Source organism: Pan paniscus, chromosome 2, assembly GCF_029289425.2.
Source record: "Pan paniscus chromosome 2, NHGRI_mPanPan1-v2.0_pri, whole genome shotgun sequence".
NCBI classification, from domain to species: Eukaryota; Metazoa; Chordata; class Mammalia; order Primates; family Hominidae; genus Pan; species Pan paniscus.
In genome coordinates this window covers 170,210,881-170,229,242 of record NC_085926.1, presented here as the reverse complement: position 1 = coordinate 170,229,242, position 18,362 = coordinate 170,210,881, and the positions used below count along the sequence as shown (strand labels likewise).

Here is an 18,362-nt window from a genome sequence, read left to right as displayed (position 1 = left end):
GATTTTTGACAAAACAGGGCAATCTGCTTTCATATTTCTCAGAGGACATCCAAGAAAACTAAGTCAGATGCCCACTGCAGTTTAATTTTTAATGAATAAAAATATACTTGGAATTGTTGGTGATCAAATTCTAGGTATTTCTTCTAGTTACCGGTATTTTCCCTTTTGAAAATAAATGCTTCTGTAATGTTTTCTCAGTGTGTTCCCATCACCTCACCTATTCAAGGGTATCCACGGCAATCCTGATATTACCATCAGTGACCACACTGCTCAGAGCCAGGAATTGCTAGAGACTTACCACACTTTGAGAGAGTCACAGCCACCTGAACCACACATTTTAATGGTGGCATATTTGATACTTCAAAGGTTTGGAGCAGAGTAAAAACTTTCCAGGCTAACAAAATATATGACTGTCCTTGTCAAAATGGGAGAAAAAAGATGGCGGGGAGGGGGGAAACAAAAAACCACCTCTCAACATAACATGCAAAGATGCTGGGGAGTTGGGGAAGCTCTCTGAAATGGACCTCAGAAGGTGACTACAGCGATATATATGGTTAATTTCTAATACAACAGGAATAAACCCAAGCTGAAGATAGTTTCTTTATAGGATAAATCAGTGAAAGGGCTGAGAAAAGTACAGCTCACACCAGCCCAGTTGCACATTTATCTTTGTTGTGGCAGATAGTAACTGAAAAGTTGATGAGAGAATGGGGTAGACACAACAGTGTGCTCATCACTATCCATCTTCTTTTCGCTTACATGATTATAAGTTCAGGTACATAGGCGTTAATGTTTAGACTTTTTTGTTTTCACTTAAGTATCATTGTTGTGTCTGAAATTCTTTTCTATTGGAGAATTAGGAGAAATCCAGTTTTGGGCACTCTGCCTAAGGAATAGCCCTTCTTTTATTCCTTTACTTTCTTAATAATTTCACTTAAAACAAAAAGTCACTGCAAGTTGGGCTGTCTTATTTTTTTAAAAAATCATCAATTAATTAATTCTATTTATTTGCATGGAGCCCATCTACACAAACCACTGGCACTTTGGACGGGGCATTTAGCTGGCTTTACCCACACGCTTCTGCCCTTTTATGCTTCATCAATCTCTGAGCCCACCCAAAAGCCTCACAGTTACTGGGACTCCCACTGCTCATTATTCATCTCCCCCTAAATCCACATCATTTGGCAATTTCAAAGAAAAAAAGGACAACCACCTTTATGGATATAACATAGACATATATATTCTCAATTTTTGATAGCTCAACTTGACAACTCCAAATGGAGCAATAGAAGGAGAGAGTCCTGTAGTTTTCACGTGAAACAAAACAAAAACAAGCTGGTGTCCCTAGCCACTACCCTTCTCTAGTTGTAAAAACTGACCTAAGATGTTGCTGGTTCATTTAGACAAGACAGTATAAAACTTTTATTAGAACTATTATCTAATCCTAATTTCCCTGAACTGATAAAGTCAATAGAATAGGAAATTTTCTAAAAACTGTCGAAAATATCTACAGGGTGATATCCTTATTAACCTTGAGTGCTGTCTTCATAGAATGATATGAGGACAAAAGAAACAGAAAACTTCTAATGCTGGGTCTATATGAAATCACAACAATATCAACTCAGAATTAAGATTTACAGACACTGCATTAATGGTTGTCAAGGTTGCATCAAGACTGTCAAAAATTTCAGGAGGCTAGAGACAGAAGTGCTAGCACTTTGGGTTCTGATTATGCATTCTGATTCTGGTTATGGTGTATGGGCTTATACTCACCCCTCCATCATTCAGAGCCCTCACCCGGAAGCGATACACGGTTCCAGGAAGCAGGTTGCCGACGGTGCACTCCAGCTCTGGGCCATGGTACACTTCCGAGGCTACGTCTTCGGGCTCCGTCATCTCCACGCTGTACTCTGAGACCTCACAGCCACTTTCCAATGCAGGAACATCTGGGAATGAAGAATTTTTTTCATCTTAGAACACTTTGTGCTTCCAGTTGACCAAAGTGCACCAGATTTCACACAAGTTGAGCAAAATATCACATAGGTGGCCGGCCTCAGTATCTCCCTTACAAAAGAATCCGTGCCCACCAAAAAAGAGATATAAAAATAAAAGTTTCTGAATGATGTTATCCATACTCTCCAAAGCAGGTCCACTGAAGTTTATTTAATTACATTGATAAAATAATCCCAAAATTATAGGAACATTAGATATATTTCTTCATATTCTAATGCTAGGTAAATGGAAGAAAAAGAGGGAAGAAAAATCTCTTTAATTGGAAACCAAAGGTCATACTAAATCAAAATACAGGACCCCAAATTGGCACAATTTATTATACTTTAGACATAAGTGGTAGGAAAAAATAGTCTGCTAGAGAGTTCTGTACATTTGTACTTATAATTCTACATGTTGTAAACTGCTGGACACAACAGGAAACGCTAATACAGCTTAAGTCAATGCTGTAAAAACATCAGGACCCACACAGGACAATGCAGCAGAGGTGGTTGCAAACAAAGACGAGGAAGAATTCCATGTGATCTTATAAACCATTCTTTGGTTTAAATTCTAAATGGAGCACAAAATTTTTTTCCCATTAATAAAGTTGAAAACTTTCTGAAAAAGACTGGCTGTTCTTGAAATACTCCCTAGAAATGTGTCCCCTGAAGTGCGGGGGATAAACCATGTGTGTGGCACCATCAGGAAGAGGAAGGTGAGGGACAGTGTGTTGCGGGTGTGGATGGGGGGAATGACACACATAAAAAACCTGGGTCAACATACTTCAGGAAGAATATGGACATCCTCAACAGACAAAAACATATATGGTCTTTAGAAGAAAGCTTTGAAACTTAACTACAAAGCATAAGTCTTCATTTCCAATTGTCCAAATTGTCAATGTCAATGTGAAGGTTAGTTCACTCACCCCACTCTAAGTGGACTTCTTTGTGCTTTGGTCTACCCAAAACCCTCGGTGGTCGACATTGACCTGGTGCAATGCTTAGTGTGCGAACAGGGAGACTTTCAGAACACTGCAGGAGAAACACCAGAGAGAACCATCTCTTAGTTACTGTGAATTTATCAGACCTCTACATATCAGGCAAATTCCACCCCATAACTGCAAATGTTACCGAAAAGGGGTTACACACTAACTGTGTGCACATTATGGTATGCTTTTAATGCAATTAAGATCTTCATATAAATTTATGTGTGTGTGTTTTAAGGGTGGCTATAGACTTCATATGGCACTGGGAAAAACAAGAATGATTATTTTTGAAGTTAGATTAGCAGACATGAGTACTATATATCCTAAGCACACAATTCTTTTCCTTCAAATCAAAATTAGAAAGACCCTTCATGAGGACAGAAGAGAACACAAAACGACAGCTGGATGAAATTTTAAAATGGTACCATAAATGGCCAACCACTCACATACAGAGCAGAAAAGCAAATAAACTCAATATTAATCAATTGATTCTGACATTAACCAGCAGGTACTGTTAATGCTAAAATAAGTAGTCCTTTATTTTGCAGGATCTGGTTGCGTAAGGCTAGTGGTATGGAAGCTGACCTACTTCCTGAGACAGAAGAAAATCAGGTAGAGCTATACAGCTCAGCCACATTCAATTTTCTTCCTGAGAAGTGGCACAGAGGAAATGAACTCTATGCATTTGAGCAGTTCAGCCTCAGTGCCACCTTGTGTAGTGCCTCACACATAGGAAGGACCACTGATAATCTCAGCTTTGATTTGGATTTACTCCACCTGGGAGGCATTCCAGACAGCTTCGGCACTGTATAAAGATGGTCCAGCTGGACCTTCTCCTCACAGGCAGTGTCTACATGGGCAGTCTAGATGTCCTAGTACCATCCTTGGGGGCAAAAGAAAGTAAACCCAAAAACTGATGTTGCAAGTGGGTTGACTAGAAAAATTAGGCATTCAAATGGCAGGTATTCTCTTGAAAAGTCAACCCAGCACAGGGCTGTAAGCCACCATCTCTCCTTCTCTTTCATTTTAAATTTTTAGTGGTTTCAAATCATAATGTTAAATATCTCTACAGTGAAAGTATCTTTTGGCATCTCGTTTGTCATTCACTTTTCTGAGTGTAAGTTAAAACCATTTAGATAACAATTATTTCATTTCTAGAGTACTCCATGTATTTTTATTAGGTTGTTTTGCGCCTATGAGAGTACTATGTGGTTGAAACTAAGGCTCCTGACATGTTAACAGGTTAGTCTAAAGTCATATAAATAGTAGAAACAAAAGAATGGATGCTGCCTACAGATGTGTACGTTGGGTACCACACAACTTCAGGAGGTGCCACTCAGCTCAGTCATCATGGATTTATATTGTTTTTGCAACAACTTTCCAGCAGATGGCAGTAAAGTACCTTGAGGAAGGTATGTCTCAAATTCTTAAAATTGATAGATGTGGTAACAGCAGTGCTGTGCAGGTCTTATCTTTTTACTCTAAATTCTATAGTTTTTTAATCATTGCAATAACCGAGGTCTCCTTTATTTAGTCAATGCAAATTCCAGACAATTTTCAACTGTCACAGGTGATTATGTCAAAGCCTTCTGAGAAATGAGTGAGTGACAAATGTACCCGAAAATACCACAATTCAGTAGGGAATCATTTAGGCCTATCTTATACCTCTAAACAGCAATTCAGAAAGCTCTATTTTTCATTTCCTGACATGATACTATTAGGTTGCATTACCAAGATACATTGTTTAAACTGCAATTTGCTTCTGATGTTATAGACAGTTTGTCCAAATTTGATCAATGAGGTTTACTTTCATATGGAAACAAAACCAACCTGGCTGTGTCCGCCGGTACTGATGCAGCATGCTCGGAGTTTGTACAAAGTGCCTGGTTTCAAGTGGGTGAAGGTGTATTCGGTAGCCGACCCACTGTAGGCCACTTCCCACTGATTCGCTGTAAAACAAGACTTATGCATGACTTTATGCCTCTTGTAAAAATGTAGCATATCAGCCATTGCTGACAAGAAAAAGCTCTATGTTTTCATGAAAACCAACATCTTCTTTTTCTTTTTAAATAGCCAGAAAGCTCTTCCTTTTTCTTTTACAAAGTTAAATACCAAAATAACACTGAGTCATTTTTAATACTTAGTGTTGCTGGCTAGACTACCTATTATCACCACAATTACATTTGCTATGAGGTTTGGATGTGGGAAACCATAATGAAACGTGCCGCTGGCATGGAGGGAGTGGTAGGAGACACAGAACAGGGGTGGGCAAGCTATGAAATGCTCCTGGTGTGAGGAGGCCTCAGGGGCAGCCAGGCACGGGGCTACTTCTTGGCCACGAGGCTTCTGGCAAGTCTGGGGCGGTACGCAAGAATTTCTCCCTGTTCTTATCTGCCTAGAGGTCAAAGGAAGTGAAATCCTCTTTTAAAAACTGGGTCTTTTGACTGCCTTCATGGAGCTCCACTTAAAAGACAAAAATTAGAGGTGGTGGCTCACGCCTGTAATCCCAGCACTTTAGGAGGCCGAGGTGGGTGGATCACCTGAGGTCAGCAGTTTGAGACCAGTCTGGCCAACCTGGCGAAACCTTGTCTCTACTAAAAATACAAAAATTAGCTGGGCGTGGTGGTGGGCACCTGTAATCACAGCTACTTGGGAGGCTGAGGCAAGAGAATCACTTGAACCCAGGAGGCAGAGGTTGCAGTGAGCCGAGATTGCGCCGTTGCACACCAGCCTGGGCGACAGAGTGAAACTCTGTCTCAAAAAAAAAAAAAAAAAGACAAAAATGCCTACGGGGGTGACAAATTAAAGACCAAATGTGGCATGACCCAAGTGATCTGACCGCTTTGTGGAACTGAAGAGAGAAACGGTCGCCAGGAGTCTGGGTGCCCCCCGAGGCTGATGCCGTCAGAAGCAAGGGCACACAGGGCTGCCTCAGCCGCCTGCCTGACTCACAATTCCAGGCCACTGGGAAGCTCTTCACTCCTCTGTTTTATTCCCACTCACGCTGTGTTTCCAGTTGACCACTTTACAAAAGCCTTTTACTACATGAAGTTGTTTTAGGGGAAATGCTTTTTCTATTCCCTGGTATTTTAACTAGAGTAACTTCCACAAATTCCCCCAGCGGCTTATTAGTTTAGATTCACAACAGAGTCGCATGCACTAAGGCCATATGAAGAAAGGCAATAGTAAAGGCAATTATCCTGATATTATAGGTCAAAAAAACCTGTACTGAAAAGGTGACTGGGAGCAAGGATTACTGAAAAGATTCAATCACTCACTCAGCCATGCAGTCGCAAAGTTGTTAACTGGAAGTCCAGAAGGGCCCCTACTTTTGATTTGTCATCAGTAGCTAAAGGGAGCCGTGAGAATTCAAAACATACTTAAATATTCACAACGAGCCACTGGCATATACATGACTTCTAACCTAGTTGGGTTTTTCTAATGAAGAAAAGCTAAACCAGGTTTTTTGTTTGTTTGTTTGTTTGTTTGTTTTTTGTTTTTTCTTCCGAGACAGAGTCTTACTCTGTTGCCCAGGCTTAAGTGCAGTGGTGCGATCTCGGCTCACTGCGACCTCCGACTCCTGGGTTCCAATGACTCTCCTGCCTCTGCCTCTCGAGTAGCTGGAATTACAGGCACATGCCACCACACCCAGCTAACTTTTGTATTTTTTCTAGCAGAGACGGGTTTCACCATGTTGGCCAGGCTGGTCTCGAACTCCTGACCTCGTGATCCACCCACCTAGGCCTCCTAAAGTGCTGGAATTACAGGTGTGAGCCACCATGCCCAGCAGTTCTAAACCAGGTTTTTACCACAAAATATGATTTTATGTTTAGAACAGCTGTGCTCATCTCAAAAGAATTCTCATGTTTTCAGCTTAAAATAGGAAACAACAGACTTAAAAACAAAAAAATTCCAGGTGGTTCTCATGGTACAGAATAAAAAGCCAGCCACACATCAGCACTGCTTGCTTGTAAGTTTTATCAATGCTGTTTTTGGCATTAGCATGTGCCATTTAAAAAAAAATTAATGGTGGGCCGGGTGCGGTGGCTCACACCTGTAATCCCAGCACTTTGGAAGACCGAGGTGGGTGAATCACGAGGTCAGGAGATCGAGACTATCCTGGGTAAAACGGTGAAACCCCGTCTCTACTAAAAATTCAAAAAAAATTAGCCGGCCTAGTGGTGGGCGTCTGTAGTCCCAGCTACTCGGGAAGCTGAGGCGGGAGAATGGCGTGAACCTGGGAGGCGGAGCTTGCAGTGAGCCGAGATCACGCCACTGCACTCTGTCGCCTGGGTGACAGAGCGAGACTCCGTCTCAAAAAACAAAACAAAACAAAAAAAACCCTTAATGGTTAGAGAGATTATTACAGTGGTGAGATGATATGTCATTTAAAAAGTTTTGAAGACTATACTTTTCTCTATTAAAGTCTAATGAATTTTATTAGAAAGAAAACCTTAGAATTTTTAAAAAGGCACTAAGGAATTTTATTTCTAACATTTGTCCCATGTTAATCCACCCAGTATGAATAGTAACAAAAACCTGAAGCAAAATGACAATGAAGTTGGAAAGACATCTTCTAAACTTGTTATAAAAGTGTGATTCTTGTCACTAGCCCACAATACTATATATTGTTTAATCATGCATGGGAATTTGTAGATTACTGAACCTACCCCTTTTCACTATCTTCACCTTCCCCTTCCTGCCTCTGATACTCCCTTTGCTTATAAGAATTTTTTTTTTTTTTTTTTTTTTTTTTTTGAGACAGAGTCTCACTCTGTCACCAGGCTGTAGTGCAGCGGTGCAATCTCGGCTCACTGCAACCTCTGCCTCCTGGGTTCAAGCAATTCTTCTGCCTCAGCCTCCCAAGTAGCTGGGACTACAGGCGCCTGCCACCACGCCCAGCTAATTTTTGTATTTTTATTAGAGACAGGGTTTCACCATGTTGGCCAGGATGGTCTTGATCTCTTGACCACCCACCTCAGCCTCCCAAAGTGCTGGGATTACAGCGTGAGCCACCACTCTCGGCTGCTTATAAGAATTTCCAGAAAACGTATGGCAAGTTAGGAGATGAAAATACCAAATTTATCTGATTAATTAGGAACTCCAGTTCATAAAAAGACATGGAAGCTGAGTGTGGTGATTCATGTCTATAATCCCAGCACTTTGGGAGGCCGAGGTGGGAGGGTTGCTTGAGGCCAGGAGTTTGAGACCAGCCTAGATAACATAGTGAGACCCCATCACTGTGAAAAATGTATTCTTCCTCATCTTCTGTGGCAGAAGAATCACTTAAGCCCAGGAGTTTGAGACTGCAATGGGCCATGTTTGTGCCACTGCCCTCCAGCCTGTGTGACAGAGTGAGACCGTATCTCAAAAAACAAAACAAGAACAAACCAAACCAAAGAAACAAAAACAAAAGATAAACAAAACAAAACACCAATGAAAAAGATACAGAAAAATTGTTAAATAACCAAACGTAAGTTTCAAGTAGACTCTGATCTCTGGTGCTCTGTTTGAAATAGAAAAACTGCCAATATGTGACTAAAGTTTGTTTATTGTAATAATAATTCTATCTTTAGAATTAATGATTACTCACTATTACTATAAAGACATTTACTATATTAGAAAATAGAGCTTGCTACTGGATTTGAATAAAACAATTGCCAAAAACTTCACCTTCAGAATTTCCATCAGTAATCTCTAGCAAGTACTTGAGGATTTCTGAACCACCATTGTCCTTAGGGGGATCTGGAAAATAACCAAATGTCTTATTAGCAATAAAAGGATATTGATTTTTATTGGTAAACATCATCAGGACTCATAAAATCACACACCATTATACTATCTGAATTCTAGACCTGACCAAAAGGCAAAATAATTTATTTCACCAACTCCTCTGTTGAAAAAAAAGAAAAGAACAAACCAGGAATCTCTGAATACTATCAGACTATTCAAAGTTCTTAGATCTAGAAATGTCAAAGAGCATTCATGTAGTGAAATACGAACAAAAAACTCGGCACAAACTGATCAAGTTGTTGAATTTACTTGAAGGTGCTCTTTAATATATTTGATGATTTTTATGTAAGACTGTATGTTCATATTTCTTATTTTATTCTTTTTATTTCACTTATTTTATCAGTGACCAGATTCGTTTGTTTTGTTTTTTTTTTTTCCGTCTGAGATGGAGTTTCGCTTTGTTGCCTAGGCTGGAATGCAATGGCGCCATCTCGGCTCACGGCAACCTCTGCCTCCTGGGTTCAAGCGAGTCTCCTGCCTCAGCCTCCCAAGTAGCTGGGATTACAGGCGCCCGCCACTACGCCTGGCTAATTTTTTTGTATTTTTAGTAGAGACAGGGTTTCACCATGTTAGTCAGGCTGGTCTCGAACTCCAGACCTCAGGTGATCCGCTTGCCTCAGCCTCCCAAAGTGCTGGGATTACAGGCATGAGCCACCGTGCCCGGCCAACAAGATTCTTTTGAGTGATGGAAAGGAACGGAAAGAGAAGTACAAAATTTATTGACAAAATAAATAAAATATCAAAATGGAATACGTCCATTCTAGCACAGTTTCCTACCAAGCAAACTTTACATCCCAGCATCCCAGGCGAATGTGGTATGAAACCAGAGGTGTGGATCAATGAGAACCAGTGCAGCAGCAGACAGTCTGAGGAAGAAGGTTCTGGCTTATTACTAGAGCCCTAGGCACCTTGGGTATATAGTCTACCCATAACTCTGTGCCTACAGGAATTTTATTTTCTGAGCAGAAAAACACTTCCTTTGCAGTCTAATTTTGCAAAACTATAAAGAATGTACCCTTATTATCAGTCTGCCACTTCTATATTCTTAGACATAGCGGAGATTTTTCTAAAAAATCTTAAGTTTTACTTATATATAAATTTAGAACATTCACTTCCCCTCTCCTTCACCTGGTATTTCCATTAATGTATATATACTTCAGTAGTAGATATTTACAATAATAATTATAAAGTTAAATATTATAGCATATAGCCAATGAAAGTAAGTAGTGTTGACAGAACTTTCTGAGGTTCTTTGAGAGAAAAGCTCTATGGTCTGGCTAAAAGCACATCTAGCTTTTTATCATTTCTCTGAATTATATCCATCTCTTGGGGAAACAGAAATCCTAATAATTCTATCTCACAATTATTAGGTAACTTGAAACAGCTATACGTCTCAGTGGTTGGTGTAATAATGTTTTAAATTCCCCTTATATTACTTGGCTGCAAGGTAAAATTTTATTTAAGATTTCAACTTTTTTTTTGCCTATTAGTTAATATTATTATGACATTAGTAAAAATGATACGCATAACACTTTTACATATTAATTGTCAACCTTCTAATTGTATTCATTTTATTGAAATAATTCACACAAAAGAGGTGAGGCACAATATCCTTTTACCAGACAACATCAAACTCCTTATGAACTTTAATGTTAAAATTTCCCAAAGTTCAAGACTTTATACAACAAACACCAATGGAAACAAAACTATCCCTAATTCATTGCAAATTAAACATTCTGTATGCTAAAGTTTACTTAACAAACCTAAATTTTGAAATTTATTTTCAATATTAACTTTATAAATCAAAATTTTTCTATTAAGTATTGCTAATTTTTTAAGGATGAACTATTGAAGAATGAACGATGCATGCAGAGATTACTACATTCAAATCCATGCCTTAAAAATATAGGAGAAAAAATATGTAAACAGGAAAATCATAGAGTAAATGAGATACTCTTAAAAATCATCCATTTTAATTTCCACTAAAATTTAATTGTCCATTATGATTACATTTTAATGAAATTGTCCATTCCAGTTTGTAGAATTCTCAGGATGTTTCTCACACATATATTCCGAATGCAGAAAACTTCTGCAAATACCATCCACAATTTTTTTGGCTTGTCACTACTAAAATTAATCATTTTTTAAAAATCTATCAAAAGAAAAAAAAAAAAAACAGTAGCAGCAGCAGCAGCAGCAAAACATACCCCATTTGACACTAAAGCCATGAGATGTAACTGGGCCTCTGACAAGCGGTCTGGTAGGAGGTCCAGGCCTGTCAGGACTCGTCGTACAAACAAGAACTTCGCTTGGACAGCTTTTTCCTTCCGTATTAGAAGCAGTCAGCTAGAACACAACCAAGGAAACGTTAACATGATTTAGTTATCAGGGATCATTAAATTAATGGTCACTTTTTAACATGGTGAGATTAAGGCACCCATAAACTCAGACACACACACATTTTTTTCTCTTTCAACTCAAGTATTGATTTAACAGTATTTATTGTATAAATCATTTACTGTATAGTTGGTTATTAACAATTAAAAATAAAACCAGCCAGGCACAGTGGCTCACGCCTGTAATCCTAACACTTTGGGAGGCCGAAGTGGGTGGATTACCTGAGGTCAAGAGTTCGAGACCAGCCTGACCGACATGGAGAAACCCCATCTCTACTAAAAGTACAAAATTAGCTGGGCGTGATGGCACATGCCTGTAATCCCAGCTACTCGGGAGGCTGAGGCAGGAGAATCCCTCGAACCTGGGAGGCAGAGGTTGTGGTGAGCTAAGATCATGCCATTGCACTCCAGCCTGGGCAACAAGAGTGAAACTCCATCTCAAAAAATAAATAAATAAAAATAAAATGATAAGATGGGTTTTAAAGATATTTTTACCCTTTCAAAAAGACATGATAAAACAAGTATGTCATCACCTGGTTTGTATTGTTTTGTGAAAGGAAAATATGGGGGTGGGGGGGACATAAAAATAGCCCCACTTTTTAATGAGTAGGGCAATGCCACCTTGTGGAGAAATGTTAGCAGTATAGCTATGTTCTCATAGCCAGCATTGATAATAAGGGTTTTAAAAAATATGTTAAAAATTATCATTTCCCTCAAATAGTCACATACTGCACTTGATAATTTGGCAACTATTTATTGAGTGATTCCTATGTGCCAAATAATAGCATTTGGTCCCTGACTTAGAGAAGAACGTGTGGAATCAGAAGACAATCTTATCTTCCAAAACGCACACTTGTCATACTAGAAAATACAGTGCTGCAGAATATCGTTTTGATCTCTTAGTGATCGTAAAGTCATATTCACTTTTTTGGCTACTACACATAGTCCTATAGTAACATTAATGGTGGCTGTTAATGACCAAAGACAGCCCAGGTGGGGAGGGGGTGGGTCATGGAAGAGAAAATTAAAAACAAGTGAGGAAAAATAAATGGGCAGAAGAGCAAAGGAAAGTGAAGAGCAAAGAGACTGCTCGAAAGGAAAAAGGTATGGAGTGCAGGTAAGTGACAGGTGCACTCCAGCACCTGGTGTGTCTCTTCCCAAGCAAGGGCATTTGGCCATGCTGTAAATGCAATTTATTACAGCACATGATGACAATTTTTGTGCTCACAAGTTGGTTTTAAAATTAAAGCATGGGCCAGGCGCAGTGGCTCATGCCTGTAATCACAGCACTTTGGGAGGCCGAGGCAGGTGGATCACGAGGTCAGGAGATTGAGACCAGCCTGGCCAACATGGTGAAACCCCCATCTCAACTAAAAATACAAAAAAAAAAAAAAATTAGCCGGGCATAGTGGCGCACGCCTATAGTCCCAGTTACTCGGGAGGCTGAGGCAGGAGAACTGCTTAAACCTGGGAGGCAGAGGTTGCAGTGAGCCGAGATCGTGCCACTGCACTCCAGCCTGAGTGACATAGAGACTCCGTCTCAAATAAGTAAATAAAGCATGTTGTACACTTTATAAATGTTACTTTCAAAATGTAAAGTGCTGTGAACTTCATTTTTTAACCTGTAGAGTCAATCTGACATGGTAAATGGTGAAATAGAAAACAGTTTCATTTTTAAGCAGTTCAGGTAGCAAAATGACTGACTCACCCTGAATTTATACTGTGTGCTTCTTTTGAGATTTTTCACAGTACAGGTTAAATCCTCTCCAGTGTATTTTGGGTGGAAAAGGTTATCCTGAAAAGGCAAAGCCAGGAAGAAACATCAGTATAAAAAATTCTGGGCATTAAATACCTTTGAATACAGGATTTTTATACTGCCTTTCCCTACCATCACCAGCAACTGGCCAGAGGTCTGGCAGCTACCGCAAAAGAGAAAAATCAGAAGCCCAGAGTATTGTGGATAGCACTTGAGCTTTAAATAAAAATTTATCTCCATCACACTGTAATTTCTCCTGGGTCTGGTCAAATTTATTGTGACAAAGGAGTTAAGCACCTTTTGAAAATACATTTAACATTTTTAATGTTGTCATGAAAAAAGCCCTTTGCACCGAGGTCTTTACTATCAAACTGCAATGTGCTATGCAGTAAAGGGTGGCTGAGCTTCCTGACCACACAGTGCCCTCTTCTGGCCATGGGAGAAAGGACAGCTTAGATGGGAAAGGGCACAATCCTTTAGGAGGGCAAACATTCCACTAAAAGTTGAACTCAGGGAACTCATTCAATAGTTCTATCTCTATCATTCTATCATTCACTCATCAAAATACTACTTAGTACCTTCTCTGTGTTGGGCTGTCCTCTAGGCTCTAAGGATTCAGCACTGCCCAAGAACAGAAAAGGCCTTGCCCACAAGAAGCTCACATTCCAGTGGGAGAAGACAATACAGAAAAGCCGCTATGTATGTCACATGGTGTTAAGTGCTATGACAAAAACTAAAGCTAGGTAGGAGGATACAGTGGTGGAACTAGTGAGGGCTTTCTACAGCTGCTGGAGGTAAATATGGTAGCCATATGTGGCTCTTTGAATTTAAGTTTATTACAATTAAAAACTCAGTACTGGCTGGGCGTGGTGGCTCACAACTGTAATCCCAGCACTTTGGGAGGCTGAGGTGGGCAGATCACCTGAGGTTGGGAGTTCGAGACCAGCCTGACCAACATGGAGAAACCCCGTCTCTACTAAAAATACAAAATTAGCCAGGCGTGGAGCTGCGTGCCTATAATCCCAGCTACTCGGGAGGCTGAGGCAGGAGAATCACTTGAACCTGGGAGGCAGAGGTTGCAGAGGGCCAAGATTGCAACACCGCACTCCAGCCTGGACAACAAGGCGAAACTCCATCTCAAAACAAACAAACAAGCACAAACCCTCCATACTATAGGCCAACAAGCATATGTCAGGTGCTCGAGAGTTGTATGTGTATAGGTGCCACCATACTGGACGGCACAAATTATAAAATATTTCCATCATTGCAGAAAGTTCTATTGGGTGGTGCTGTTCTACAGTGTGATCAGGGAAGGACTGCCCAAAGAAATGACATATGAGAACAGACCCGAAGAAAATGAGGGAAGGGAGTCAAAGACATCTGGAAGGGCATTCTGGCCAGAAGGCAGAACTGAAAAGGCTTTGAGGCCACAGCACACACGGTGTGTTTAAAGAACTGACTAGAGGCTGGCTGGGTGCGGTGGCTCACACCTGTAATCCCAGCACTTTGGGAGGCCGAGGAGGGCAGATCATGAGGTCAGGAGATGGAGACCATCCTGGCTAACATGGTGAAACCCCATCTCTACTAAAAATACAAAAAAAATTAGCCGGGCGTGGTGGCGGGCGCCTGTAGTCCCAGCTACTTGGGAAACTGAGGGAGAAGAATGGCGTGAACTTGGGAGGCGGAGCTTGAGGTGAGCCAACATCGCGCCACTGCACTCCAGCCTGGGCGACAGAGCAAGACTCCGTCTCAAAAACAAAACAAAACAAAACAAAAAGAACAGACTAGAGGCTGATAAGACTACAGTGAGTGGAAGCAATGAGGACAGTAATGGAGAGCCCAATCACACAGGACCTTGTGGGCATTGTAAGAGCTCTAGGGATTTTACTCTGAAAAAGAGGGGAAGGCACTGAGACAGGAAGGATTCTGAGCAGGGTGCTGACATGATCTATTTGTATTTTACAAGTTGATGTTCTCCACCCAGGCTCTGTATGGAGAACAGACTGAAGCCTAGTAAGGATGAAGTTAGGAATATTAAGAGGCTATAATCCAATAACAATATTATGTTATTGCAATAATCCACAGGTGAGATGAGTGGCTCATAAAAGGATAGTAGCTGTGGAGATAAAAAATGGTTAATTTCTAAATAATTTCTAAGGAAGATTCAAGAGGATTTTCTGATTATATATAGGATCAAGGATGACTCCAAGATTTTTTGCTTCCCCAGCTGAAAGGATGGAAATGTCATTTACAGAGATGGGAAAGAACAGGCTGGTGTTGGTAGTGGTGGTGACAGAGGTAGAAATTAAGAGTTTGGCTTTGAACTTATGCAGTTAATCTAACTTCATGGTGCCCTGTAGCTATAATAATACTGACTTGTACAAAACACAGAGAAGTATAAAATCTGTAAAACTCACATTTTCATCCTCCTGAATTTCCAAGGTGTAGGTGATCACTTCCTCAGGTGAACAGCCTTCTGGCTTACTCCACTGCAACGTGACCCATGTGATGCCAGCTCGAACCAGCCTTGGTGCAGAAGGCATCTGAGGGATATTTCCTAATGTGTAGCACACCACCTCTTGGCTATAACCACTGTAGAGAAAGAAAGTGAGGCACACAGTTAGAAGCATGTGAAGAGGCTTGGCATTTTAAAAGAGGAAGGCTCAGCCTGCACACTACCCAACTCAGCCTAGCAGGTAGAGTAAGCAAAGCCAGGTAAGGATGCTGTGTGTGATATTCCCTATAACCACCTTCAGCTTCCCCATCCCCCCACCCCATGATCTTCTACTAGACACACACACCAAGTCACAGGACAATATACAGTTGGCCTTCTGTATCCTTGGGTTCTGCATCTTGAGTCCACGTGAATGAAGTGACGTGTGGGCATTATATTGGATATTATAAGCAAGTTAGAGAAGATTTAAGGAGGGAAGGATGTGTGTAGGTTATACGCAAAGACTATGCCATTTTATATCAGGAACTGGGGCATCCATAGATTTTGGTATTCATGGCAGGGAGGTGGGGGAAGTCCTGAAACCAATCCCCTGTGGAAACCAAAGGACAATTGTACTTAAGAATTCATTTTCCCCCTCAAAAGCACTGGAAAGAAGGTATAGCGCAATGCAATGTTTATCAAGTTATGCGTCAAGGAGCCTTCAAATCAATGTGAGCAACAAATATTTGTTGATGAAATAATGTTTTACAATATATACAGTGCTGTTTTTCAAAAGTTTGTGGATGCTTCCAATTCATTTAAAAATTCTTGAGCCATAAAAGGCTTTGTGTCGGTATTTTTTCAACCAGTGAACTCTGAAGCTGTAATGGCTACCACGGTGGTGGAGGCAGGTCTGTAAAACTTTGTGATGTTAAAAAGAGGTTCTTTAGGTTGGAAAGAGGGTTGGGGACCACCGATGTGCAAAACCTTTAAGAAGATTTCAACAAGCAGTGATGAAAGAAAAAGATTTTTCCCTTAATGAAGAGTTACCCCGCAAGTGCAATTGAAACATGGCCTTTTCAAAGCCTCTTTAATCAATTGATACCTTACAGTACACCCGTTCTTGCCTTTCTCATACAGCCTAGAGGCCTGCAGAGGCCTCTAAGACAGTCCAGGTTTTCTCCAATTCTGTATCTGCCCTGGGCTTGACAACAATGGCTGGCCCAGCATCTCTTTCTTTGTACCAGGAAACACTCACATAATTGAAAAAAGGCAAGTGAATGAAGAGCTTGCTAAAGTGATAAAAGAAAAAGGCATGTGATCTAAAAAATTAAAGCTCCAAGAGGAATTCCTTTCAAGATCTGTAATGCTACCTTCACCTTGGTTCTTAGAGACCCCTAGTGGGGCCTTCGCAATACAGCTTGCAAGACTGCAGAGGCCATAGTGACGTTCACCAGCTTAAAGGAGGCCTTCTCTCCTCTGATTAGGATTCCCTCTTGGAAAACCTCCAGTTGATTTAGTGTGGAGGCAGCAGGCTTCCTCATGCCTTCCAGTCATGTAAAAGAAGGCTCAGGATCACCATCCAAAGGCTGAAGGGCAAGAGGACAAGGAAACATCATACCTGGTGCCAATGTCGTTTCGAGCGGCCAGCCTGAATGTGTACCCCATTGCCGGACAAAGCTTTGTCAACTTGCAGTGCTTCTGGCTCCCGAAGAAGCACTGTCTGAAACCACTATTTCTTTTTCCCTAAAAGTAAACAATGAAACAATGCATATACTTTTAAAAAAAAAAACAACAGATAACCCTAAATAAATGAAGGAGCATCTTGAACATCTTGAATAACTGTTTAATTTCCTAGTTTGAATGAACAAAAACAATAGAAACTTACAGGGAAGTGTCCATGTTGCAAATAAAGCATTCTACAATGAAATCTCATCTCTAACATAAAGGCACTACAGAAAATTCTGTAATTGAGACAGGTAATTTACTGTACCTGTGGTTTTTTTGGTTAATAAAATAAAAAAAGGTCCTTTCAGGCAAAACGATGCTCCAGTTAACGATCGCAATTTCTAAGATCCTCCTCCTTACTTAGATTGGCCCAAACTGCCCAGCCTGATCAACCAAGAGTCTACTGCATCCACAGAGGGGTCACTGGCTCTGAAAATACACAGCCTTTCCCAGTAACTCCTGAGCACCTACAGACCCGTCTCTGCAGCTGAGTGTGCCATACAAGGCCCTCTCCAGCTGTATCTTTCTTGCCATGCAGTGGCCTCCAATACCTTCACAAGTACATTCTAGTGATGGTGTTTCTTCACTGATTGCTGATACTGGTCACAAACCTTTGAATCATTTTGTCCACGTCTGCTTTGCTCGTAACAGTGCTTTGGACAAACTGGGAGCTCAATCAATGCTTGCAGGGTGGAAGTGAATGATAAGCACTTGGAACATTGGTTGAATTAATCTATGTATATTACAGTCACTCTAAGTTTCTTGTCAGGCTAGAAATGTATTTTGAATGCCTTCCTAGCCTTACGTGATACTTCAAATTCGTTAAAGTAAAAATAAAACACTCTAGTGGGGTCTCGTATCAGGTTCAACAAGTAAGGAAAAAGTCTAACCGCCCTATGCCACACTCACAGGCATGTAATACTCTTATCAGTAGTTTGTTAGAATATTTCCTACCCATATCCACATTATCTTACTATCTTATCCATGTTCATGCAAAAGAAAACCATAAGCTAACATTGAGTGGATCTTAGCATTCTAACTGGACAGGCCCAGGGCCTTGAGCAATGTGTCTGAAGTTCTCAATTTATTTCACAAAAAACAAAGCAAGCACATTTTTTACGTAAACAAATTTAAGCATCTCCTTCCTTTCAGCAGGTCTCCAAATACCACTAAAACACATTCCAGGTGGTTTTAATTAAAAATAAAATGAACACACCACTAGCCTGACTGTTGCTACGGTGAGCACATTAAAAACAACCACACTGGCCAAGCGCGGTG

General features: G+C 40.6%; 1 protein-coding gene across 8 annotated transcripts in view; it reads right to left on the bottom strand.

Moving 5' to 3' along the window:
- Positions 1-18,362, bottom strand: part of FNDC3B (fibronectin type III domain containing 3B) — a 364,503-nt gene that overhangs the window by 54,590 nt on the left and 291,551 nt on the right. For all 8 annotated transcript variants that reach the window (XM_003831940.6, XM_063602600.1, XM_063602598.1 and 5 more), the window contains 8 exons: positions 16,978-17,102; positions 15,340-15,514; positions 12,875-12,961; positions 10,978-11,116; positions 8,651-8,722; positions 4,808-4,926; positions 2,918-3,023; positions 1,774-1,946 (listed from right to left, as the gene is read on the bottom strand). In XM_003831940.6, coding sequence (XP_003831988.2) covers positions 1,774-1,946; positions 2,918-3,023; positions 4,808-4,926; positions 8,651-8,722; positions 10,978-11,116; positions 12,875-12,961; positions 15,340-15,514; positions 16,978-17,102 — 996 coding nt within the window. The remainder of the gene's footprint in view (positions 1-1,773; positions 1,947-2,917; positions 3,024-4,807; positions 4,927-8,650; positions 8,723-10,977; positions 11,117-12,874; positions 12,962-15,339; positions 15,515-16,977; positions 17,103-18,362) is intronic.